At 41.5% G+C, this 23368-nt stretch overlaps 2 protein-coding genes across 2 annotated transcripts in view; one reads left to right on the top strand and one right to left on the bottom strand.

Annotated features, from left to right (window-relative positions):
* cacna1eb (calcium channel, voltage-dependent, R type, alpha 1E subunit b) overlaps nt 1–5833 on the bottom strand; it is a 138182-nt gene extending 132349 nt beyond the window's left edge. Inside the window, exon 1 of the mRNA XM_079614372.1 lies at nt 5494–5833. Coding sequence (XP_079470498.1) covers nt 5494–5753 — 260 coding nt within the window. The 5' untranslated portion in view covers nt 5754–5833. The remainder of the gene's footprint in view (nt 1–5493) is intronic.
* Nucleotides 1–23368, top strand: part of LOC306998452 (uncharacterized protein) — a 460366-nt gene that overhangs the window by 144689 nt on the left and 292309 nt on the right. The gene's annotated exons all lie outside the window — the stretch shown is intronic.

The raw sequence follows: 23368 nt of genomic DNA on the forward strand, positions 1-23368 counted from the left end.
TCTGCTGAGCCAGAGACTGTTCATGTCTGCCGAGCCCGAGACTGTTCACGTCACGTCTGCCGAGCCAGAGACTGTTCACGTCTGCCGAGCCAGAGACTGTTCACGTCTGCCGAGCCAGAGATTGTTCACGTCACGTCTGCCGAGCCAGAGACTGTTCACGTCACGTCTGCTGAGCCAGAGACTGTTCACGTCACGTCTGCTGAGCCAGAGACTGTTCACGTCTGCCGAGCCAGAGACTGTTCACGTCTGCCGAGCCAGAGACTGTTCACGTCTACCGATCCAGAGACTGTTCACGTCACGTCTGCCGAGCCAGAGACTGTTCACGTCACGTCTGCTGAGCCAGAGACTGTTCACGTCACGTCTGCTGAGCCAGAGACTGTTCACGTCACGTCTGCCGAGCCAGAGACTGTTCACGTCACGTCTGCCGAGCCAGAGACTGTTCACGTCACGTCTGCCGAGCCAGAGACTGTTCACGTCACGTCTGCCGAGCCAGAGACTGTTCACGTCACGTCTGCCGAGCCAGAGACTGTTCACGTCAATTCTGCCGAGCCAGAGACTGTTCACGTCTGCCGAGCCAGAGACTGTTCACGTCTACCAATCCAGAGACTGTTCACGTCACGTCTGCCGAGCCAGAGACTGTTCATGTCTGCCGAGCCCGAGACTGTTCACGTCACGTCTGCCGAGCCAGAGACTGTTCACGTCACGTCTGCCGAGCCAGAGACTGTTCACATCTGCCGAGCCAGAGACTGTTCACGTCTGCCGATCCAGAGACTGTTCACGTCTGCCGAGCCAGAGACTGTTCACGTCTGCCGAGCCAGAGACTGTTCACGTCTGCCGAGCCAGAGACTGTTCACGTCTGCCGAGCCAGAGACTGTTCACGTCTGCCGAGCCAGAGACTGTTCACGTCTGCCGAGCCAGAGATTGTTCACGTCTGCCGAGCCAGAGACTGTTCACGTCTGCCGAGCCAGAGACTGTTCTCTCACGTCTGCCGAGCCAGAGACTGTTCACGTCTGCCGAGCCAGAGACTCCGGACAAGATGGCAGCCACCACTCCAGTGTCTCCAGGCAAGATGGCCGCACGCTACGTCGCCTGAGCCCTCAGACAAGATTGCCGCCGTCCACGCTCCATGGTACCCTAAACTGTCAAGTCCGCACTGGCCCCCTGAACTGTCAGGTCCGCCCTGGCCGCCTGCACAGCCTGCTCTATTCCACCCCCGTTCCACCTCTGCTCTACTACCCTCATGGACCTTTATTTTTTGTGGAGTGTCTGGAATCACTCCTTAAAGGGGGGTGGGGGGGTCTCTGTCATGATTCCTGTCTTGTGTTCCCCTTGTCTTGTGTGTATTTTTGTCATTTCCTGTCTTGTGCAAAGTCTTGTAGTCTTATGTAGTTTTTCATGTTGATTCGTCTCCCCAGGTGTATCTTGTTTCCTCATTTCCTAGTTAAGCTCGTTTGCCCCAGTGTATTTATAGCCCTTGTGTTTCACTAGTTACTTAGTCAGTTGTTGTATATGTATTGGTTGCTTTTGTTCCTTTGTTCCTTGAGTTCTGTTTTATCTGTTTATGTGTTACTTTATTAAAATCATGCACTTAGATCCTCGCCTTCGCCTGCTTTCCTCAGCACGTTACAATAATGAGCGAAGCGTATTAGGTCATCGCTTCAATAATGAGTGAAGCGATGACCTAATATTGTTCTTGTTAACTGCTTCCAGTATTTCAAAAATAAATGACTATTTTTAAAATTCATGTGCTTTCCAGAGGTTATAAAGGATTTACAAAATTACTTTTGGATTGATTGATTCTTCTTAACTTGGACATTTGAACGATAATGAAATTGCCACATGTCCATGGTTTTTGTACAAAAAAAACAAAAAAGCAGCTGAGATTTCTTTTTAATGCATATGGTGGGAGTAAAAAGAATAATAGCTAACTCATGTGAGAATATCCATTGTTGTTTTTTTTCTACACTTAATGAGCATTTCACTGCAAATCCAAATGAATGGAAATCCAAATTCATTCATGTACTCTAAAGCTTGTCTGAGGGGGTGATCAAAGGGTAATCCTCAATGGCCAGATACATGAGCCAATGACATCATCACCAAATAAACCCGCTTCAAAAGCGAACACAGAATGGTTTTAGTTGTGTGTATAATGGGGCAAACATCACTTTTTTCCTGTTGATCATATTAAGTGATTTGAACAATTTTAAACATACAATAAGTCGCATGCACTGACTGTCATGCAGCTCGCAGAGAAAATCTGTGCTAATACTTTATGAGCAACCAGAGCACCAAATGTCACCATTCTTGTCAGATAAAAAGATGGTTGCAAGAGAGGTAAAATACTTGGAAGCTAAAACACACACACACACGGCAATATAAAATAATACGCATAGTAATGTCAATTCAATCAGGGATACTAACCGAGAATCTTCAGCTTTTTTATTTTTGGCATCTCTCTAGCAGCGAGGATTGCCATGGCAACCAGCATTCAACACTTAACCTCATCCAGGGAGGGTTGACTGAGTTTTGCTCACCTGAGAAACATTCAAAAATTATCTCAAATGCTGCTTGTAATGCATTTTCAGGCTCAAGTATGGAAAACGGGTGCAATCCTCATAAGAATCTGCAGTGACCAGTTCCTGCTGATTGGATTGGTAGCTGACACTTGTGAATTTAATCAAAGTTAAAGGATTTTTAGGAAATACAGTATATTGTTTATTGTGTGAAATAGTGGTTCATTGTGTTGAAAAGTACAAACAATAAAAAACATTATATAGAGTACACTGAGAGGATGGGCTTATACAGTACATGAACAAGCAACCGGAACTAAATCAGGGTGCCAAGTTACTACTATTAGCAGTAGAAAAATAGTAGTCAGCAAGTCTAATTAACCATATAATTTTCTCATACCCACATGTCTGTTTCTTCCTTGGATAATTGGCTGTTATATGACAATTGTAGCCTATATATTCACTGGATCCCTCACTGTAAATAAATAAACACAAAGTAAAAAAAACAAAACACATAGAACCTAATACATGCAGACTATACCATGCTGGACAAACAGTAATACACATACACTTTACAGAATGGCTTGGATTTGAGTGTAATACTAATACAGTGTCTTGGGTACTGTCCTACCATTGCATTGCTAGGAAAAGACTTTTGCCATTTATTTTCCCATCTCCAAGGCTTTGTTACAATCTTTATGTCATTCTGACTATGGCCCGGAGAAAAGTCTTTATTCACAGTCAGAACATGCTCTTTCTAGAGGACCTAATGAAGTTGTCATTGTGTTTTACTTTTTTTTAGTTCTTATTATTATGCACATGGATTTCAACTTTATGTAATTCTGCTCAGTTAAAGAATACACGACCATCAACTATGAACCCAACAAGCAAACCCTATTTTGCATTATAATATGTTATGACAATAGTGCCTGATTTGTAAACTAATACAGTTTTCATCACATAACCATCTCTGCAAGTGTGGCTTTTCTGACATAATAAACTTGGTAGTTCATTGATGTGTAAAATGTCATTGCGTTTATACATCACGTTTTATTTTGTTAACACTATTGGTTAGGTTTAGTGTTGGCAAATCTTTTCAAAAGCGATAGAGCCATTAACCTTTTAGCGCCACTCACCAGACATTTAATTTCACATTTACCACAATATATACAACAACCAACATTGATTCACTTTGATCTGTTTTGGATAAAACTGAAAGCACTTTTAGTGCCACTTCCCACTTAGTTTTGCCCAAATATGCCAGCTTTCTCACCTCACGTTCAAAGCCATGAGTCCATACTCAGGCCTACCATGAACCTGAATCAGCACCCATATCTGCTACAGATGAGGTCATGTCCATCTAAGACCAAACCTGTGTACTACCAGCACCCAAGGTGCTCACATCTCACATCTCCCACAAACCGTAAGCAGGAACTCACACCCCCTGTATCAAACCAGGAGCTTCGTATTTCTGCAGGATGCCCCTCCAGAATTTATGGCAGTCTCTGGACTTAGTTATTTAGTTCCCTGTCATAGAGACCACCCATGTCGCGAGTCATGTTATGTCTGCCAGTCCAGATTCCACTGCATTCTCTGTTCTCTTATGCTTATGAGTAACCCTGAGGCTGGTTATATTAATCCATGTCACGACTCTTGTCTCAAGTGAAGTAAAAACAATGCCAGCAACATCCACCTATTCTCATGCGCCTAACATGTCCACCCATGCTTCTCTATCAGCCACACCAAGCCTTGTTCCCATGTGTATCTCTGCTGGCCATGCAGAGTCCGTTTCTCTTGCCAGTGGGGACCACAAGATCACTATACAAGTCAACCCCAATCCAACATCCCAGGTCCACCACAGCCACAAGGTCAGAAACCTGTAATCAGGTCCACTTTAGCATCATCATCACAGCCCAGTTGCAACAAACCCAGATTATAGCTGTTATCATCCTCTAGCATTGAGCCATCATTGAGTCTTAATTGCAATCATTTAGTTGTAAAAAGTTTAGGATGTTATGCAATCTTTTGGCCATGTGGAATCTGCCCCTCGGGAAGATCTCTGTAACTGTTTGGTTGATGCTTTCATGCTCTTGTCTTTTTGTTGTACTATTTGACATGTCTTTATTTCGAAGTTCTGGTCTTTGGCATTGAATTGTATTCTGGTGTGTTTTGTCATTGGTTAATTAGTCTTGGTTTGAATAGTGTTGTTATTGGACATGAATACATCCAATCCACAACAAAGAACTACATACACGCACATACGATCTGTATTTCTTGAACGTTTTGAGATACGTTTTCCACATTTACAGTTAGAGGGTTATTTGGGTTTGGAAGAATGAGTAGCGTGCATTTTGATTACAGGCTTTGGTGTCTTGGCAAATATGACTCTAGAGGTGAAACGTGTGAGAAAAGCCTCCACATGCTTTCTATTTAACTCATTGTATTAATCTCATATTGGCTAAATTTACCTTAATCTTGTGTAATGGAAGGCAAATAAAATCAATTTTAAAACCAGTTTTAATGTAGTAATTACATACCAACTCTTTTTAACATTTCTTACTATACTTAGATACATAAATCTCAAGCAGCTCTGACTATGAACTATGGCAACAGTTTTGTATTGCACTGTTACGCCCTAGAAAGAGTGTCTAGTGTCACAAAGTCTTAAATTTCTTAATGGTAGAGATGCAAACCAATGCAAACTAGTGAAATATGAGATGACAGTTTAAATCTACAAAAAAAAAAACGATTGCGCCTTTTAATACAGAACTTGCCGTTTTGCCAGTAAATTATTATTAATGATTTGTTTTCAAGCTTTACTAAATGTGTCTGAAATTATTTCACGAAACGACTGACAGTAAAATTACAGCCAACTTCTATCAAAAACATGAAGTAAAAAAACACAGGCAAGTATATCTGTGATAATTGCATGCAATTTGTCATTCTATCATTGGTAAAAGAAGAAAAGCTTGTGAAAGGATATGGCCACTCTATAATCCTCTTTGCATATTTTCTTATGCAGTTATTCTGAGCGAAGATAAAGAGAGACCTGTTGACGGTGAGACAGTTGTGTTTGGCTGGGATGGGGTTGTAGAGAGCCATGGTCCGAGCCCGTTTTATCGCCCCTGCGGACTCGCTCTCTGCCTTCGCCTCAGCGCTCATCTCCGTAGGCATGTCTTCAGACTGAGCCATGTCTGAAGATCTGGAATAATCAATCCCAGTTTTCATAGAAGATCCCAGCATTACTCCATTCTCCTAATGGCAAATCAGCTTGAAGAATTTGGCACGAGGTTTGCTCAGTTCTGCCTGTTGCACTCCGTAAAAAAACTTTTTTGTGAAAAAAAAAAAATGTTTTAAAAAAATACAGTCCGGTTTATCAGAAGTCTTTTTCAAAGCATTGTATCCTTTTCTTATGAGTGGCCTGTTGGAAAACCTGCCATTTCTGTCTTGTCAAAAATCATGAAATCCTTTTAAGAAAATGTCCAAAAACGACAGTTTTAAATTCCAACTTCTCAGGCTATTAAACATGAAATTCTGTCAAAACCCAGCCCATTTATTCTCCAATGCCAGTCAAAGACTCGGTGCGCAGATGAACAGTGTAATGCAGTACAGTTTGTAATACCTGTTACACTGGTACTGTGATCTATAACAGTGAATGTGGTCTTTTACCATCACATATTGCCTCATCTCTCGCACTCACCCGCCCCCATTTCTCGCTCGCTCTCGCTCTCTCTCTCTGCCCCAGTGCTCCCCCTCCCACACACTCATACACACGCAATGGGAAATCAGGACATAGGAAAACTGGTTACCATGGAAATGTATTTTACATTTTTTAATGTGATTGTGTGAGTGGCTTATCATTTAGTTTGTCAGATGATGAACTGAAACAGATTTGTAGCACAGAGTCTATACTGAGTTAGTTCAAACCTCAATAATGAATAAATCTCTCATATATTCATGGGTGGTAATGTACCTTTCACAATAATTCACTTTCCAAGCATTGGGAATTACTGTAAAACAACTAACTGATTTTAACATACAGTATTCAATGTATAAAAGGAGAATCAGCTTGATAGATTATCTGAAGAGGTATACCTTTATACGATGGTAAATGTTTGTGCAACACAGGCATAATAAATATCTGAGTTGATTCACAGTATACATAAATAAATATGGAAAAGTGAGCTTTTATTTTTGCTCATCTTACCCGGGAACAGCTGTAAGTGTCACAGTAGCTTGGCAATGACTTTGTAGTGAACACATGATTGAAATAGGCTACAATAATGTAGGTTAAATTCAGGCTTTTGGCAATATTATAATTTGCACAGCTTGTACTTTTCCAGTCTCTAGCATCATACTGTTTGCTATTCAAACTGTGACAGTCTTTCCTCAAAGTCTAAGCTTAAATGTATAATAATGCCTTTCCCTCATTTTAGAACTGATCATTCTGACAACAGTTATACTTATATTGTGTGACAACCTGCAAACGACATTTGCATTTCAGGACTACTGAATAATACTATTTGAAGCACAAACAATACATCTGTTTCTTAATGCTATGTCTGTTTACTACGGTAATCAGAAATATTTTTGGTCTATGCCAGTACTTTGGTTTGTATACTTGTGCCCATTACTAAACGTCTTCTCAAAACAAAACAAGCTGTGATTGGCTGCTTTTACATGTTGGCCAGATTGTTCTTGGTCAAAATTGCAAACTGTTTGGTTGCATGAGGCTATATCTACACCATTTACACTGTGTTTTATTTGCAGATTTAGCCATCAGTGTTACAAACTGTAAAACAATGAAACGATAAGCAGAACTACAAACTTTAACTGACAAGTCTAAAGTAAGGATGCACTGATACCATTTATTTAAAACTGATCTGATCTGTGGGTTTTTTATCTTTAAAGAATATCTATACCTCTGAGTTTGTGGAACTGATGACCAACTGTTGATTTGTGCTGTAACAACGATTTGGGACAAATATAATGTAATTTATTGGAAATCTATGTAAGGTATACGTTTAGCCAACCTTGACTAAAAATAGACAGATTCTTAATTGTAACTTTTAGTTATGGATGTCCAGATCCGATCACTGTAGGCATTATTGTCCGACTCCGGTTCGAACTGAACACCACTCAGAGTTTCTGAGAAACTGAGAGTTTCTGACATTTTTTTTTTGCGTCCGCCATCTTGTCAAGATGCCAGTGGTAACTTTCCCTGACGTCTTTGTTTCCTTCTAACAGGTAAGCTAATCATATGAATATGTATATGCATTTGGTATTTGTATTACATTTCATTGCGCGAAACAAAATCGATAAATCATAACCAGGCGAGGCGTTTATGGCAATACAAAATCCCCCACTAGCTAATCGGTTAGAAGCTAGCTTATTTTGAACAGCTAAGCTCAATATAATTCTTGTCCACATATTAATAGGGGATTATCACGCTTCCGGGTTTCATGGGCGGGATTTTTCAACTTTGTGCATGTCCACTTCCGGCGCAGTTCAACAATGGCTGAAACGAAGGCTAGATGTCACTGCTCTGTTTCACTTTGTTAATCAAACAAACAACGGCAACCTTATTTAAGTTTCCATGGATTCCCGACTGAACTGAGTCTAAGGAAGAAGTGGATTAAAGCGGTTCGCCGGGATGAAGGGCCAAACTTTAAAATAAAACAAGGTAGCACGTATGTTTGTAGCCGGCACTTTTTTTTTTTTTTTATACCAGGGATGCAGTATAAATAAACGTAGGGTCGTCCATCATGGGTTCGCCAGAGTGATGAGTGATTCATCGGAAGTGGCAGTGCACAAAGATCACTGAATGCGGAAGTACTGCGTATCAGCGTGATAATGTCACAGTCTTCGTCTGCACCTGTCTGTCTTATTTGGAACTTTGTGCCTCTGCCTGTCTTCACCCACACCATACCAGTGACAGAAGGACCGACCACGAAAGTAATGGAGGAGGACGCTATGGAGGCATTTCTGTTTGATCAGAATGGGAGTTCATTGGAAGAGTTTGTGGAAGTTTACCTGCATCTACATCAGGATGTTTACTGGGAGGAGGAGTTTTTGAAGCAACGGTTCTGGAGAGGACTTGAGGATCCACTAGCCCAGATACTGCTGCTCAAGGATTTAGATCGACCTTTTATTGAGTTTATGGACAGAGCTCTTTGGGTTTGTGGTTCCTCCCTCACGGTAACACCAGCCGATCCAGAAGCAGTTGAGCAAGTGCCTGTCGTCTGTCCAGCCGATCTTGCACTTCTCTTCACGCATGCCGAGCCAGAGCTTCAAGTCCCGTCTGCTGAGCCAGATCTTCACGACCTGCCCGATCTTCACGTCCAGCCTGCAAAGCCCGAGATGATTCGCGCCTGTCCAGCCGAGCCTGCTCTTCACGCCAGTCCAGCCGAGCCCGCACTTCACGCTAGATCTGCCGAACCCAAGGCAGTATACGTCATGCCCGCCGCGCCTGGGACTGAGAGCATCATGCCTGCTGAGCTTTTTCCATTAATCCCGTCTGGCTTGGATCTCCCTCCACCGCTGGTCCCGTCCAGCCCAGAGCTTCCTGCACCGCTGGTCCCGTCCAGCCCAGAGCTTCCTGCACCGCTGGTCCCGTCCAGCCCAGAGCTTCCTGCACCGCTGGTCCCGTCCAGTCCAGAGTCTGTTCACGCCATGTCTGCGCCGCCTGAGCCCTCAGTGACCGCGACACTGGCCATTATGGCCACAGCCATGTGGTGTGTGTGGGCTACGCACACACTGGAGCCGGTGTCTGTCCCTGAGCCGGTGTCTGTCTCTGAGCCGGTTCCAAATCCTGTCACACTCCCCAAGTATTTTTGGGGGGGGGGCTATAGGCCTCCGCCTGCACCGCCCGAAGGGCCCTCACCGCCATGGCCGCCCGAAGGGTCCTCACCGCCATGGCCGCCCGAAGGGTCCTCACCGCCATGGCCGCCCGAAGGGTCCTCACCGCCATGGCCACCCGAAGGGTCCACACCGCCATGGCCGCCCGAAGGGTCCACACCGCCATGGCCGCCCGAAGGGTCCACACCGCCCTGGCCGCCTGCACGTCCTGCTCCGCCATGGCCGCCTGCACGTCCTGCTCCGCCCTGGCCGCCTGCACGTCCTGCTCCGCCCTGGCCGCCTGCTCCGCCCTGGAGGCTTCCTGCTCCAGATCGGCCACCCCTTCATCAGCCTCCAGGGCGCCCACCCCCCCACCCCTTTGTTGTTCTACGGCGCGAGGTCGCGCCTTGTTGAAGGGGGGCGTTATGTCACAGTCTTCGTCTGCACCTGTCTGTCTTAGTCTGCACTACACTTCCCAGAATCCCTTGTGTCTCCACACCTGAACTCACTCCCTCAATCATCCACCTGTTCATCGTCCTCATTATCTGGGTCACCTGTCTTCACCTTGTTAGTGTTCGTTTGTATCTGTATTTAGTTTGCTTCTGTTCAGTCTGTCCTTGTCGGTCCTTGTATATGTTACTGTGTGTTGAGAGTGTTACCCGTCTGCCTGTACCAGTTTTGTGTGAGTTTGTTGTAGTAAATGCTTGAATTGGAACTTTGTGCCTCTGCCTGTCTTCACCCGCACCATATCCGTGACAGATAATCCCCTATTGAAAGATTTGTTTTGCCGTTATGTTTGTTATTCCCGATGAATGATGGCATTGTTTTATGCACGTCTGCTTTGCTCATTGACCTGAAACCGAAGCACCTGGCGGTGGTAGTTCACATTGCTGCTCGTGACCATGCGCTGCAACCAAGGTAGAACTAACGTGCTAAAACTGTGATGCAAAACTTCGGTTTGATACGGTAGTTAACTAGATAGATATAGCTTCTAGCATGCGACCTTTGTGTAGGGCTGGGTACCGAGTTCGATACTTTTTAGTTAATGTTACCGACCGAATTGCCTCGATACTATCGAGTAACGTTATCGAAAAATGACATGTTGTTCGGTTCCAGATTCCGATACCTAAGGAGTTAACTCGTCAACGTCAGTGCTCAAACAAATACATATGAAATGCACAACGACACACAAAGTCACTCACGCACATACACGCAAACTCTACACACACTCATATTATGAGGCGCGGACGCACAAACTCTCCACGCGCATACTTATATGAGACGCGAGCACACACACAAACTCGCGCACATACTCAATGAGACGCGAGCACACACACAAACTCTCCGCGCACATATCAGTCCCTCCAGAAAAACGCAATTATGCGATCGCATGATTCAATGCATAATCAGCCAAAGTCCGTATATTTATGCGGGAGACGCATTTTTTCCAAATACGCCGCACTTTCGCCGCATAAATTGCAGATTTCCGCGCGCAAAATATGCGGGTTTACATGATTTCATAATGCCCGCATTTTCGTTGCAAAAAGTCACATATATCTTAGCAGAAAGTTGAAAAATGTTGCGTTTACTTCACACAAGCGCAGCCATTTCCCCTGTTGCAATGGGAACGTTATGAAGTGACGTAATTACGCGACATCATTGAAAAGCGGCAAACCCCGCGATGCCGATGAAACCATGATGAAGCCCGCAAAAAAGTCTCATTTACCAACAAACATAAGCGCAAAAGACCGTGCAAAGCAGTTTCCCAATGTTTTACAATGTTTTACATGACAGTGGGGGCATATTATTTTGCACTCCGTGCAACTGCGTGTTGGATCACAGGCGCAAGTCGACGCTGGACAGCCACTTTGCCACCGCCAAACATTCGAGGATGGTTAAATCAGCAGCGGAATTAGCCAAGAAGCAGCTCACCTACACCGAGGCGTCAACTTCCAAAACAGTTGCTAGGGCTGAAAGAATCAAGGTCAGTAGCCTATAAGATTAAAGCTTGTAAAATTATGAAAAGGTTGATAGTTAAATTGAAACAGAGATAGGTGTATGTGAATGAGATTTCCAAGTATGTTGTGTGTGGATGTAAGTTAACGTTGGGTTAGATAGCCTAACAGTAGTGTCATTTCCCATGCAAGATGATTGATTTTGGCATGAAAGAATTGTTTTATTTGCAGAAACACTACTGTTGTTCTGTGAAATGCTTACTGTAAATGATTTAGTTTTATACTGCAGTTTTCTGTAGGTTACGTGTGTGTGTGTGTGTGTGTGTGTGTGTGTGTGTGTGTGTGTGTGTGTGTGTGTGTGTACATAATACAGCCCACTGATACAAAAGTATTTTTCTGTTTGTAGATTTGTGAAACCTGGGTTGCCACCTGCACTGCCATCAACATCCCACTGTCTAAAAGTGACCACCCTGTACTGAGGAAATTTCTGAATGAGAAAGTCATCAATGGTGGCGCCATTCCAGGGTTTCACCAGCTTCAAGAGATGTACTGGGGAGCAGTATATGAGAGGGAAAAAGAGGAGCTGAAGACACTTCTTGCCAGAAACCTCTTTCTGTGATATTCGATGTGACTCCAGATGTCGAGGGGAGATGTGTCCTGACTATCCTCCTTGCACCACTTGAGAAGGATCATTCTGGGAGGATCTTGGCCTACCTTGCAGATACTGTTTTCCTTGAGCAATGCAATCATTCCACTGTATCCATGGCTGTCGTAAGGTGCCTTCAAGAATACAGCATTAACAATGAGGATGTGATTGTGTTCGATACTGATAATGCAGCCTACATGAAGAAGGCATTCACAGCAGCTCTGCAGTCGTTGTTCCCCAACTCAATACACATCACATGCATGGCACACATAATGAATCTCATTGGCAATGCCTTCCGCAAACCTTTTGTTCAGTTGAACAGCTTCATGCTAAGTTTCTCCCAGATGTTCTTCAATGCTGGATCACGCATGAGAAGATACCTCTGCTTCTTGTCAAACAAGCTGCCAAGAAAAAAGCCGGTCATGCCTCCAAACCCCTGTGCAACACGCTGGAACTCCTGGTTCTCTGCAGTGCAGTACCACGCACAGCACTTTGGACTGAACAAAGAGTGTATAGAGATGGAAATCGAGGTAAAAACTTCCTTCACATAATTCCTCAATACAATTAACACTTCCTTTTCTTCATCAGTTAACCCCCTTTGTACATACAAACATGAATAGTTTAGTAAGATCAAAGTAAAAAATTTAATTGCATTGAACATATTGTATGTTTGACCGAATTCCTTTCTTTCTATTTGTGTTTTTTTTATAGGTCTGTAGCAGAAGTGCTCCACAGTCTGTGGAGAGACTCCACGAGATGCTTCAAGACCAAGACCTAGCTCAGTCCCTGAATGTCCAGATCAACATCATGGCTGACAAGTGCAAACGCTTCCTAAGTCTTCTCGATATCTTCCAGAGCAGACGTCCTGTGACCACAAAGATCTTCACTTATCTGGAGGATCTGCAGGTGGTCTTTGCTGCCAACAAAGAGCTGCAGTATGAGGCGTGTGCCGAATACTTTGAAGGGTTTAACTTACCTCACACCACAAAGACACAGATCCTCTGCACAGTTGGTCAGGCATATGAAAACGCTGAAGAAAAGCTCACCAAGTACATGTCACATGGGCAGCCGGCCATTGAGTTTCTCCAGGAGGTCAGGGTGTTTGACCCTCGCCACATCGCATTCCTAGATGACTCTGTAGCCAGCTACAAGGCCATTCCAGGCTTCACTGAAGTGCAGGGTGATGAATTTGATTCTTACTTCAAGACTCTTGGTCCAGCAGCACTCAGAGCTGCACCATCCGGAGTGGTGGATTTGGATGTGCTTTGGGATGGCCTACAGGAGAGACTTCCTGTGCTGAGTTCCCTGGCCAAGCGGTACAAAGATGCTGTCTCAAACTCAGCTGATGCTGAACGCAGCAACAGCATCTACAAACTGGTGTTGTCTAACCGAAGAAGATCAACTACCAACCAAAACCTCAAAGCCTTGGTCTTCCTTTACATAACCAACGAGTCCGCAGTGGAGCATTTGAAAGGGAGGAGATGGTGGAGGGGGAGGAGATGGACGTTGAGGGAGAGGAGATGGAGGATGAGGATGTCGAATGATGGCCAGTGTTAGAGGCTACGTAGTTAGTTTTATTCAGGAGTTTATGCAACTTTCAGTTGTAAGATTGCACTTTTTTGTTAGTAGTATGTAAATGTACGTTACTGTAAGACTGAACTGTTACTGTACTGTTACTGTATTGCTTATGTTACTGTGAATTGGAAGCACTTATTTTAACAGAAGATGTCTGTTTTGTATAGCTACCTCTGTAAAACAGGAAGCACACATTTTATATTTTATTTATACATTTTTACAGAAGTTGTAGCATATTCCTTTTGTAAAGCTACAGAACTTGTTTGACTCAATGTTTTGTAAGTTTGAGCCATGAGTTATTTCATAAGGTCTGAAATAAAACAAGATGAGAACTTAAATATTCCCAGCACTTTATGTGGGGTAGTATGCTTGCTTATCATAGGAAGTAATAAGAAATTACTCTTTACATTAAAGTAGTAGCCTAGTGAATAGGGTGTTGGGGGAAAAACTATTTTTTCTCTTTTTCATCAAACCGCAGTTTTTGCAAGTTCCCGCAATTTCATCGCATAAATATCCCACATATTCCATCGCATTTTTTAAGAAAATGTGCAGCATAATCAAGAATTTATGCCCGCAACAATCACAAAAAAACTCTGTGTTTTTCTGGAGGGACATATTCATATGAGACGCGAGCACACACATAATAACTTAAAGATGTGGAAAAGTCGATCAAAAGTGTGGGTACATTTCTCCCGGCTCGATGCCAACAGCGCGCGATGCAGTATTTCCGGTAAAATAATTGCTGCAAAGACCGGTACCACGACAAATATGATGAAGACCTTGACAGTGCACGGAGTAAACATAAGAGCAGAAAGTTGCTCCGTCTTCGACTGGTAAATGAAGAGGTACCTTGTTGATCACTCCAGTGTTTAAAGGGCACCTATTATGACATTTAAAATGTTCCCAATGTTGTTTAGGGAGTCCCCAACAACAGTTTTACATGCATGCAATGACAAAAAACACTTTTGTTGTCGTATAATATGCATTTATTTTTACCTGATTTGCTCACCGACTCCCAAATGATTTGTTCAACGACTCATTTTTCCTTTGCGCGACGCTAATCTGCGGTGATTGGTCAGATGACCCAGCAGTGTTTACAGAGATAATACTTATTGTTTAACACGGAGTACAATGATGCTTTTATCAATTAAATTGTGTTATAATAATGATTATAGTCCACTGCTTTGTAGTTTGTAGTAAAAAACTAAAAAATAAGATAAATAATTTATTTAATGTTATGTTAGCGAGCATAGCCCAGAGTTCATATTGTAAAAGCACAATCAGTCTTTGTTTGCATTAGCCCGATGCATAAACATCACGTTAACAAAAAAAAAAAAAAAAAAATGCAGTTACGTTACTACGAGGTATTACTCTATTCTTTAAGACAACTCCGAAAACAACGACAAACACTTCACATATCTCAATACAATTGTCATTGAAGACCTAGAAGCTAAACGGTGCTTACACAACAAACAAAATAATTATTAAGCATGCTACATAAAACATAAAAGCAACAATTATTAATAACACTTACAGGTTGTGATACGGAGGAGGAAGCTGATGCAAATACACTGTACCTTCCTTCAATATCAGTCGGCTCTCGAATCCAAGTTTGATTGCATTTAAAGCAATCGTCTTCAAAATGGCGCGAACAAAGCACAAGGTTCGGACTATACTTCTGTGGTACAGTTGTATATATGAATTGTAGCCACTCTTCAAATGCTCCTCCTTGGGCAGATGAAAAAAGTTGGCTTTTGAGTCGCACTTCAGAACACAGCGTCTCGTCGCCATGATGTTTTCAAGTTTTCCCTGGCCTTGGAGCGCAATAAGTGGGCGTGTCGTATTCAAATAACTTGACAAGTTGACGTCATCTAGTCAGAGAAAAAGCTTCGGTCTTCTAACGATTCATAAAAATGACTCAGAGTCGACTCTTACTTTTGAAAGACAATAACTTTATATACGGTGCACTTTCATATTTCAAACTTTGCAGGATGTTTTTGTTCACTTAGATCTATGTTACACACTACATGAAAGGTACATTTCAAAATTCCATAATAGGTGCCCTTTAAATATTCCAATAAATAATAACTACTGAATGTACACACTGCCGTTCAAAAATGTGTTGGTTAGTCAGAATTGTTTTTCAGTAAGGATGCATTAAAGTTATCAAAGGTGACATTAAACCATGTGTAATGTTACAAAATATTTAGTTTTTAAATAAATTTTGTTTTTTTGAATGTTTTATTCATCAAAGAATCATGCAAAATGTATCATAGTTTCCAAAATATTAAGCAGCAAACTGTTTTCATATTTCTGAAGGGTCATGTGACACTGAAGTAATGATTTTGAAAATTCAGCTTTTACATCACAGGAATAAATTACATTTTGAAATATATTCAAATAATATTTTAAATTGTAATACTATTTCACAATATTACTTAAGTTTTACTGTATTTTTTAATTTAAAAAAAATCAGCTTTGGTGAGCATGAGCTCTTTATAAAACATTTTTTGTTCCTTTGTGCACTGGCTAAGGAGCATGAGTCAAACTGAAAAAATAAAAACCAAAGTTTTTCTCAGGTAATGTGTTATGTAATCTTGTTAAAATGGATTTCATAAAATTGGTATCGAAAAAAGTATCGCTAGGAACCGGTATCGAAACTGAGGTATCGAAATTGGCACCGGATCGAAAGATTTTGAACAATACCCAGGCCTACCTTTGTGTGCTTTACCCCTGAAGCTCAACAGCATTAACGTGAACGGTTGCGAAGTATGTCACTGTGTTTAAATTTTTGTGCTAGGTTTTCTATGAAGTGTCGCATCTGCAGCTTTGCCAGCGCCAGTCAAAAGTGTCTGCTTAGGCACCATCGCCTCAGGCACGGAAGAGGAGTTTACTGGCCGTGTGTGTATGTACTTATAAAACACCTAGCGCCTTAAAGTCACATTTGACCAGATCACATTGTAGGACAGCCAAAATACAAGATACATTAACCTTTTTTTGTGATCTATGTGAATTCCGGGAAATCTGGACGCAGCAGTCTTTCTTCACACACCTTGGACGCCATTTAAAAAAACATGAGACTGTATGTTGCCCCGTCTTGAGATGTAGTTTTAAAACAAACAATCTAAAGACTTTTAGTTCACACAAATGTAGGAAACACAAGCTGCCCATAAAAAAAACTGCCCATATTACGGTTCTGAAACCTGATGTATTTGCTTTGGGTATTACTTGTTTACATTGCCCATATTACAGTTCTGAAACCTGATGTATTTGCTTTGAGTATTACTTGTTTACATTGCCCAATGCCCATATTATGGTACTGAAACCTGATGTATTTGTTTTGTGCATAAGATTACTTGTTTACAGTGGAATTGTAAAGCTGTTTGTGCCAAAGTCATTCAAATAATCATGCATAAATTAACTGGTTTACTGTCAGTGGATGATTTAATGTGTGTGTGGGGTGTGTGTGTGTGTGTGTGTGTGTGTGGGGTGGGGTGGGGTGGGGGGTAATTTAAACTCGAAATAGTAAGCTTTTACAGACTTGAAAGTTCCAGTAGCTTTAATTTAAAAAACGTAGTTGTCAGAACTTGAAAAACGTAGTTGACGCAACTTAATAATTGTAGGTCTTCAAAACTTTAAAAATTAAGTTGATATATTTAAGTTGATAACTCAAAAATTCTGTGCAGTCGGTTGCCTTGAAAATTTGAGTTGAACTAACTTTTTCTTTTTTACAGTGTGTCTCCTCCACCAGGTGGGCGTTCTGGCGCAATATGGCTGCTGTCGCATCATCCAGGTGATGCTGCACATTGGTGGTGGTTGAGGAGATTCCCCCTTCCATATGTGAAGCGCTTTGAGGTCCCAGAAAAAGCGCTATATAAACGTAACAAATTATAATTATTATTTAGGAAATGTTCCGTACCGTCCCTTACCATAACAGCCAGTTTTAACACACTACTTACTAACTAACTCAACCAGGTCCCGCTGCTTTATTCTGTGTATGAACTATTTAAATGAGGAATATTGTGATGTATTCATTTCCGGAAGAAACTCAATGGAGGCGTTTCAGGGAGTTCAGAAACAGTGACACTGATATAGAAAATAACTGGAACTTTGCAGACCTTTTTCGTGCTCAAACAGCAATATTACTAAAGAAAGCTGAAGATATAAAAACGCATAATAGGTCAGTTTTCCTTTTTTTTGTGATAAATGGTGTCACCTGTGCAAGCTGAAATGCTGTGTTTCATTATTGTTGAGTTGAAAGAGTTCTTCCTCATATTTTGCTTATATCATGTTTAGTGTGGGCCTATCGTTTATAACAGTAAGTTTCCTCTGAGTCATCACTGAAGACTTTCAAAAGATTTTAAAGACTGACCTTGCTTTGGCAAGGAGTCCCTGAACATTAACTCCTACACCATATTTTCTAAAAGCTGTGTCACGCATAGGCTACTCAATACTTTTCCTATAGACACAAACAGAAGAGAAAAACTCTGATGAAAAGGGCCAATAATAATTGGTGTATTCACAGATACAGACAAAATTAACAATGTTGTGCTAACACATTCTGAGAGTCTGGGTAGTTTTGTAACTCAAGGTGAGCTGGAAATATCTCAGTTACTGATGTAACCCTCATTCCCCGAAAGAGGGAACGGAGATACGTCCCTTCTGCAACAACCCTGAACCACCGCTTAATGTCCGGGATCCCTGTCTCGGGTTCCTCAGCAAAACATGAATGAGTGAGTTCAAGCCGGCCTTATATACCTGTATGTCTGGGTAAGACTGGCTCTGCATGCAAATCTCACATAGGCTACACTGGCTAATATCTATTGGCCTGTTTAGTTACCATTCAAAGGTGATTAGGCTCCCAGACGAGACCCCAATACGTCAGTATCAACATAATGTCAAACGTGACTGACTGAATGGGAATCCCTGTCATACATGATGTGGTATCTCTCAGGAGTTATTAGACAGCAATAAAGCACATGATACAGGAGTAGCAAACTTCTGTTCTCACACACACACACGCCAACCTGTACACATTTGGGATCCTCTTACTGTTTTCTTTAACTCTTTAGAACCGAATGTGTCGTCGCCGACAGAGATCAGCAAGCTGTATTCATTGTACCGTAACTCTTCAACCTTTTGTACTATCAAAACCATTTTTTTAAAACCACCTTTTCGGCAATATATGGCTTATTGCGGTAATTTCATGCTTTCCGTCAGCAAATGACAGCAGCTTTCTGGCAGAGCGGGAAGGAAGGATTTGAACCGAGAGATACGAAGCGCGGCGGGTTAGAGTGTTTTGGATTGCATAAAATAATAAAAGACACAAACAAATACATGGAGAAAGAAGTGGTAGACAGCAGAAGAGGGGATTGGGATGATTTTTAATAAAACTTGGGAGGCGGATGGGCGTTACTTTTTCACGTATCTTTACAAGTGGTGTATGCATGTGTATGTGTGCGTGCCTAATATGAATGGACGCATTTGCATGTGTGCGTGTATGAAAAAAAGTGTCCTAAATGAAAACTGTGCAACCCAATGTCACCAAAAAATACTTGTATAGTATTTTTACTTTGTAATTTTTTTTACAAAATAACATTTATTTTTTATTGTTGTATTATACTTCATTCAACTTTAAAGTGTTAGTATCTTTCGTTCGTGATTTTTCCGTTTTTTTCTAAATAAAAATCGGAAAATGTATTCTCGTTTTTGTTTTGTTTTGTCTATTTAAATTCTATTTACAAACTCACCACACACAATAATGGTCAATAACTGTAATTTGTTGAAAGCTAATCTTTTTCTGAAAAAGATGACACCTTGCACATGAAGATAGCACATTGTTTTAGAATTTTAAAGTCAAAAAATCAAAATATGTGGAAAAACATCCATTTTAGCTTCAGGTTCTTAAAATGCAGGAAAGAAAAAGAAGACAGAGCCCTTGGGTTCCTCCAAGTTGCCAAAGCCTCCATCTGGTCTTATCCAGAAGCCTACAGCTTCACCCCCACCAGCATACCAGCTACAAAGCTGGCCCTACCAAAGCTGCCCACACCTCTGTATGGTTCTACCCAGTAGCCTAAAGCCACACCACTTACCCGTCTGCCAGAAGTTAAAGCTCCTGCACACCTAGCTGCAGAGTTTGACTTAACCAGATTCATCTTCAAGCAAAAATGAAAATTGGAAGGTAAGCTCCAAAAGAAAATGTTTTACCTTAAAGTACCAAGAAAGGAGATAAGGGATCTGACAAAACATGAGAAGATACTTCAGTTTCTCAGCAACCCCATATCAAAGGTGTATTCACTCTTTCCGAAGAGAGCCATACCTATTTTTGACATCGGCAACCAAATACTTCAAAAAGAAGAGCCATGCATACATATCTTGCTTCCAACTTTGGAGTTTCAACTGGAAAATGTTTTCTTTCATGCTGCAAGCCTGAGCATGTGATCGCTATGATGAATGAAATTGGTAGCGGTATCGTGCCATCCATCACAAGAGAAAATCAGCAACCTGATAAGGGATTCTCAATTGGACATGACACTGAAACCTTTATTAAAACAAGAAAACCTAGAGCTGAAGCCATTCTTCAGAGATGTTAGGAAGTTCTTTTCATCTGCTGCTGATAACATGGTCTCCAAATATCCATCTGGCGATGAGCTGCTTATGTATGCTGTTGTGGGAGACATAGCAAAGTGGCAATTTATGAAATTCTGTTCCCTCTGATTCTTTATCTGTCGCTTTCCTTCTATTCTGCCTGAAGAGGTCACTGTGGATCAAGTGGAAAATGATTTCCGGATGTATCAAACCACCAGCTTTTACAACAGCATCCCCAACAAACGTATTGATGAGGCCTCCAACCTTTCAGTAGTAATGCTTGGGATATTGGTTGTCTTCCATAGCACTGCTGATTGCGAAAGGGTTTTCAGTCTTGTTGTAAAAAACAAGACCCAGTACAGAGCCAGCCCGAGCACTGACATGAATAGTGACTTGGTGACAGGAAAGGAGAGCATGGCTGCAAAGGGGACTGTCTGTCACATGGAAAGCTTTAGTGATGCTCTGCTCAGAATGGCCAAGTTAGCAAGCTATGAGACAGTCGCCAGTAAAAAGGTAGACTATAAACTAAACCACGGCCTCACGAATTCAACGTCACCATCACTAAGTTTCCGACAACTCTTTTTAGTTTTTATCTAAAAATATTTTAGAATAGTTTGTAAGAGCACAATTATAAAAATAATGATGCTGTAAAAGCGGACTGTGTTTACCTTTTTTGGCGTGATGACGTAGGGTGTTGTGTGGATTCGTAAAGACAACAGGCGTTGGGATGCAAGATCCGATCGTTTCATCTTGTATAGTGTGTCGTAGTGGACGACAACTGACGTCGTGTCTGCGATGCTTCACGGCATCACGATAAAAATACTAGCATGTTTAAATTTTTTGCGGTCCTCCACGACGGGTTCCGTCAAGAGTGAGTGAGTGTGTGTGTACGTGAGTGAGCGAGAGTGAGTGTGTGTGCGCATGCGTGAGCGAGTGCGTTTTTGTAAGTGAGTGTGTGTGTGCGTGCATGCATGCATGTGTGCGACTTGCGTGTGTGTGTGTGTGTGTGTGTGTGTGTGTGTGTGAGTAAGTGCGTGTGTATGTGTATAAGTGAATGTGTGCATGTGAGAATGCATGCGATGACTGGTCGGAAAGCAATGTGTAGTCTGACATGTTTCTTGTCCACGACAGGACAAGATTTTAGGAGTCAAATCGCGTAATCGGACACAGTGACTATCGTAACAGACAAAAAAATTGTGTAATCTGAACCAGGCATAAAACGTGAAAGTGTCTTGAGCTTGTGTTCACCACAGACCTTATTTCAGCCATTTAACCAAATTCCCATTCAAAAAAACCATTGACTTCTGGAACGATGGAACCGGAAGTGCTAAAATGTTAACTCGCTTCCGAGTTCCGGGGCTAGAAAGTGATGTAAGACCTGCAACACTCTATTTAGAAGACTTTGAGTTCATGTCTTTTCTTTTTACATATAAAGCAATATTTTTCTCTGACTGATGCTGTTTTCAACATTGTACAACATAAGACAATGGATATTGCATTTTGTAGACAGAAAATCAACAATATTCTTTCCTCACTGGAGAATCTGGGCTCTGAAGACCATTTTATACAGGTGTATGAGAGTGCTGCTCATCTCTCTGATATTTGTGCTCCAACGCTGTCTCAGGCCGTTGTGAGTGGGTACTAGTATCGAATGCTTTACATGTCTATAATTGACAACCAGACAATGCGCTCTATGCACGTTTAGTCCACAAATGGCACATGTGAAGAAGAGGCATATCATGTGACATTCCGGGGACTCCTATATATAAACAAGGCTTTCAGAGATAGCTGTAACATGCAGATAAAAACGTTTTGGAGACATTAAACATGTGTTCTTTAAGCCAAAACATGTGTTCTTCAAGCCATGTCGGGTATTTTCATAATAGTTTATTATATTTATAATGCAATGCTAATCGACATGGCCTTTATCATTTTGCAGAATAGGCCAAGTATAAATGAATACCATTCTGTCTGATTTAAAAAAAATCCGAAGCCACATCAGCTCACAGAAGGTTATTTAAAACACTAGACTTGCGTTTTAAAGTAAGCTTGGAGCAAAAACATGTTTTTAATCTCATAAATTGTCATGTATTGATGGTGAACTAAGCTAACATGCTAGCTAGCCCTAGGTGCAAATGTTGTTTTTATGAATAATTTTGAATAGTAACTCACTGAAATGCTTCTTTTTTCAGTTTCAAAGAAGGTGAAGTGAGAAGTTTGATCAAATAAATGAGGGATTAAAACAGTGTGAATAGCCAGTCCTTAGTAATTATAATGAAGACAAAGGTTAATAATAATTAGAGCCATAACCACGCCGGAGAAGTGTGAATGTGTGCAGGGAAGACTGAAACTGAATGGGGGCAGTTTGCACCGCAGAACAATAGAGACAAAACACTAAATGGATGCTTAGAAAATGACAATAAACATCAGTTAGCATTTTAGAGTCTTCTCAAAATTAAATCCCCTGACATGGGTTTAAAAACATTTAACAGAATTCAGAGTTTTAGACCTATCATATGTATATACACATGGTCAGAAATGTGGCTTTAGCTGCAGTTCATTTCTAGATTAAAACAATGCCAACTTCATTTTAAGCTTTTTATAACTACTCTTTTCATTATGACAATACATTAAACTGCCAATTGTCTGCTTTCAAATGAGAACAGACGTATGATTTTAGTGCAAAGGGTTCATGAACTGTGTCGGTTTTAGTTTGGGTATGCCATTTCTTGGGATTTTTTTCAAAAGCCGGGGTGAAGGCTAACAGGGTAAACTCTGTGCTACCACCGGAGCTACATCTGCAGGGGTGGAAAGGGGATTCTCATGCCTAAAATGGATGAAGATTACCTCCGCTGTGCAATGGGACAAGAACATCCATTAAAATTGGCAATGTTTTCCATTGAAAAAGGAAGAGGCTGTCTCTGCACGCGAGAGGAGAGGATAAGAGATCGAGTAAATGTCAGTTCAATTGTAAGTTCATTCTTATGTGCTTAGGAGTGTGCGATATTGTCTACTATGATGATATTGTAATCATAGTTTTAACTGTACGAGGCACTGTGAGTGCGAGCTGACATTGCGTTTGTCTCTCATGCTTTCACTGCCTGATGTGTCAGTGCAGTTAAAGGTATGTCCCCAAATGACAGTAAAATTAACAATAAAGTTAACATTGTGAGTTACTTTTTGGACACAATATTGTCAATTTTCACTTTATATCACCGACGAGAATTTCATAATGAAACCGTAGTCCAACAGACAGC

This window comes from Phoxinus phoxinus, assembly GCF_949152265.1.
Source record: "Phoxinus phoxinus genome assembly, chromosome: 5".
In the NCBI taxonomy this organism is placed as follows: Eukaryota; Metazoa; Chordata; class Actinopteri; order Cypriniformes; family Leuciscidae; genus Phoxinus; species Phoxinus phoxinus.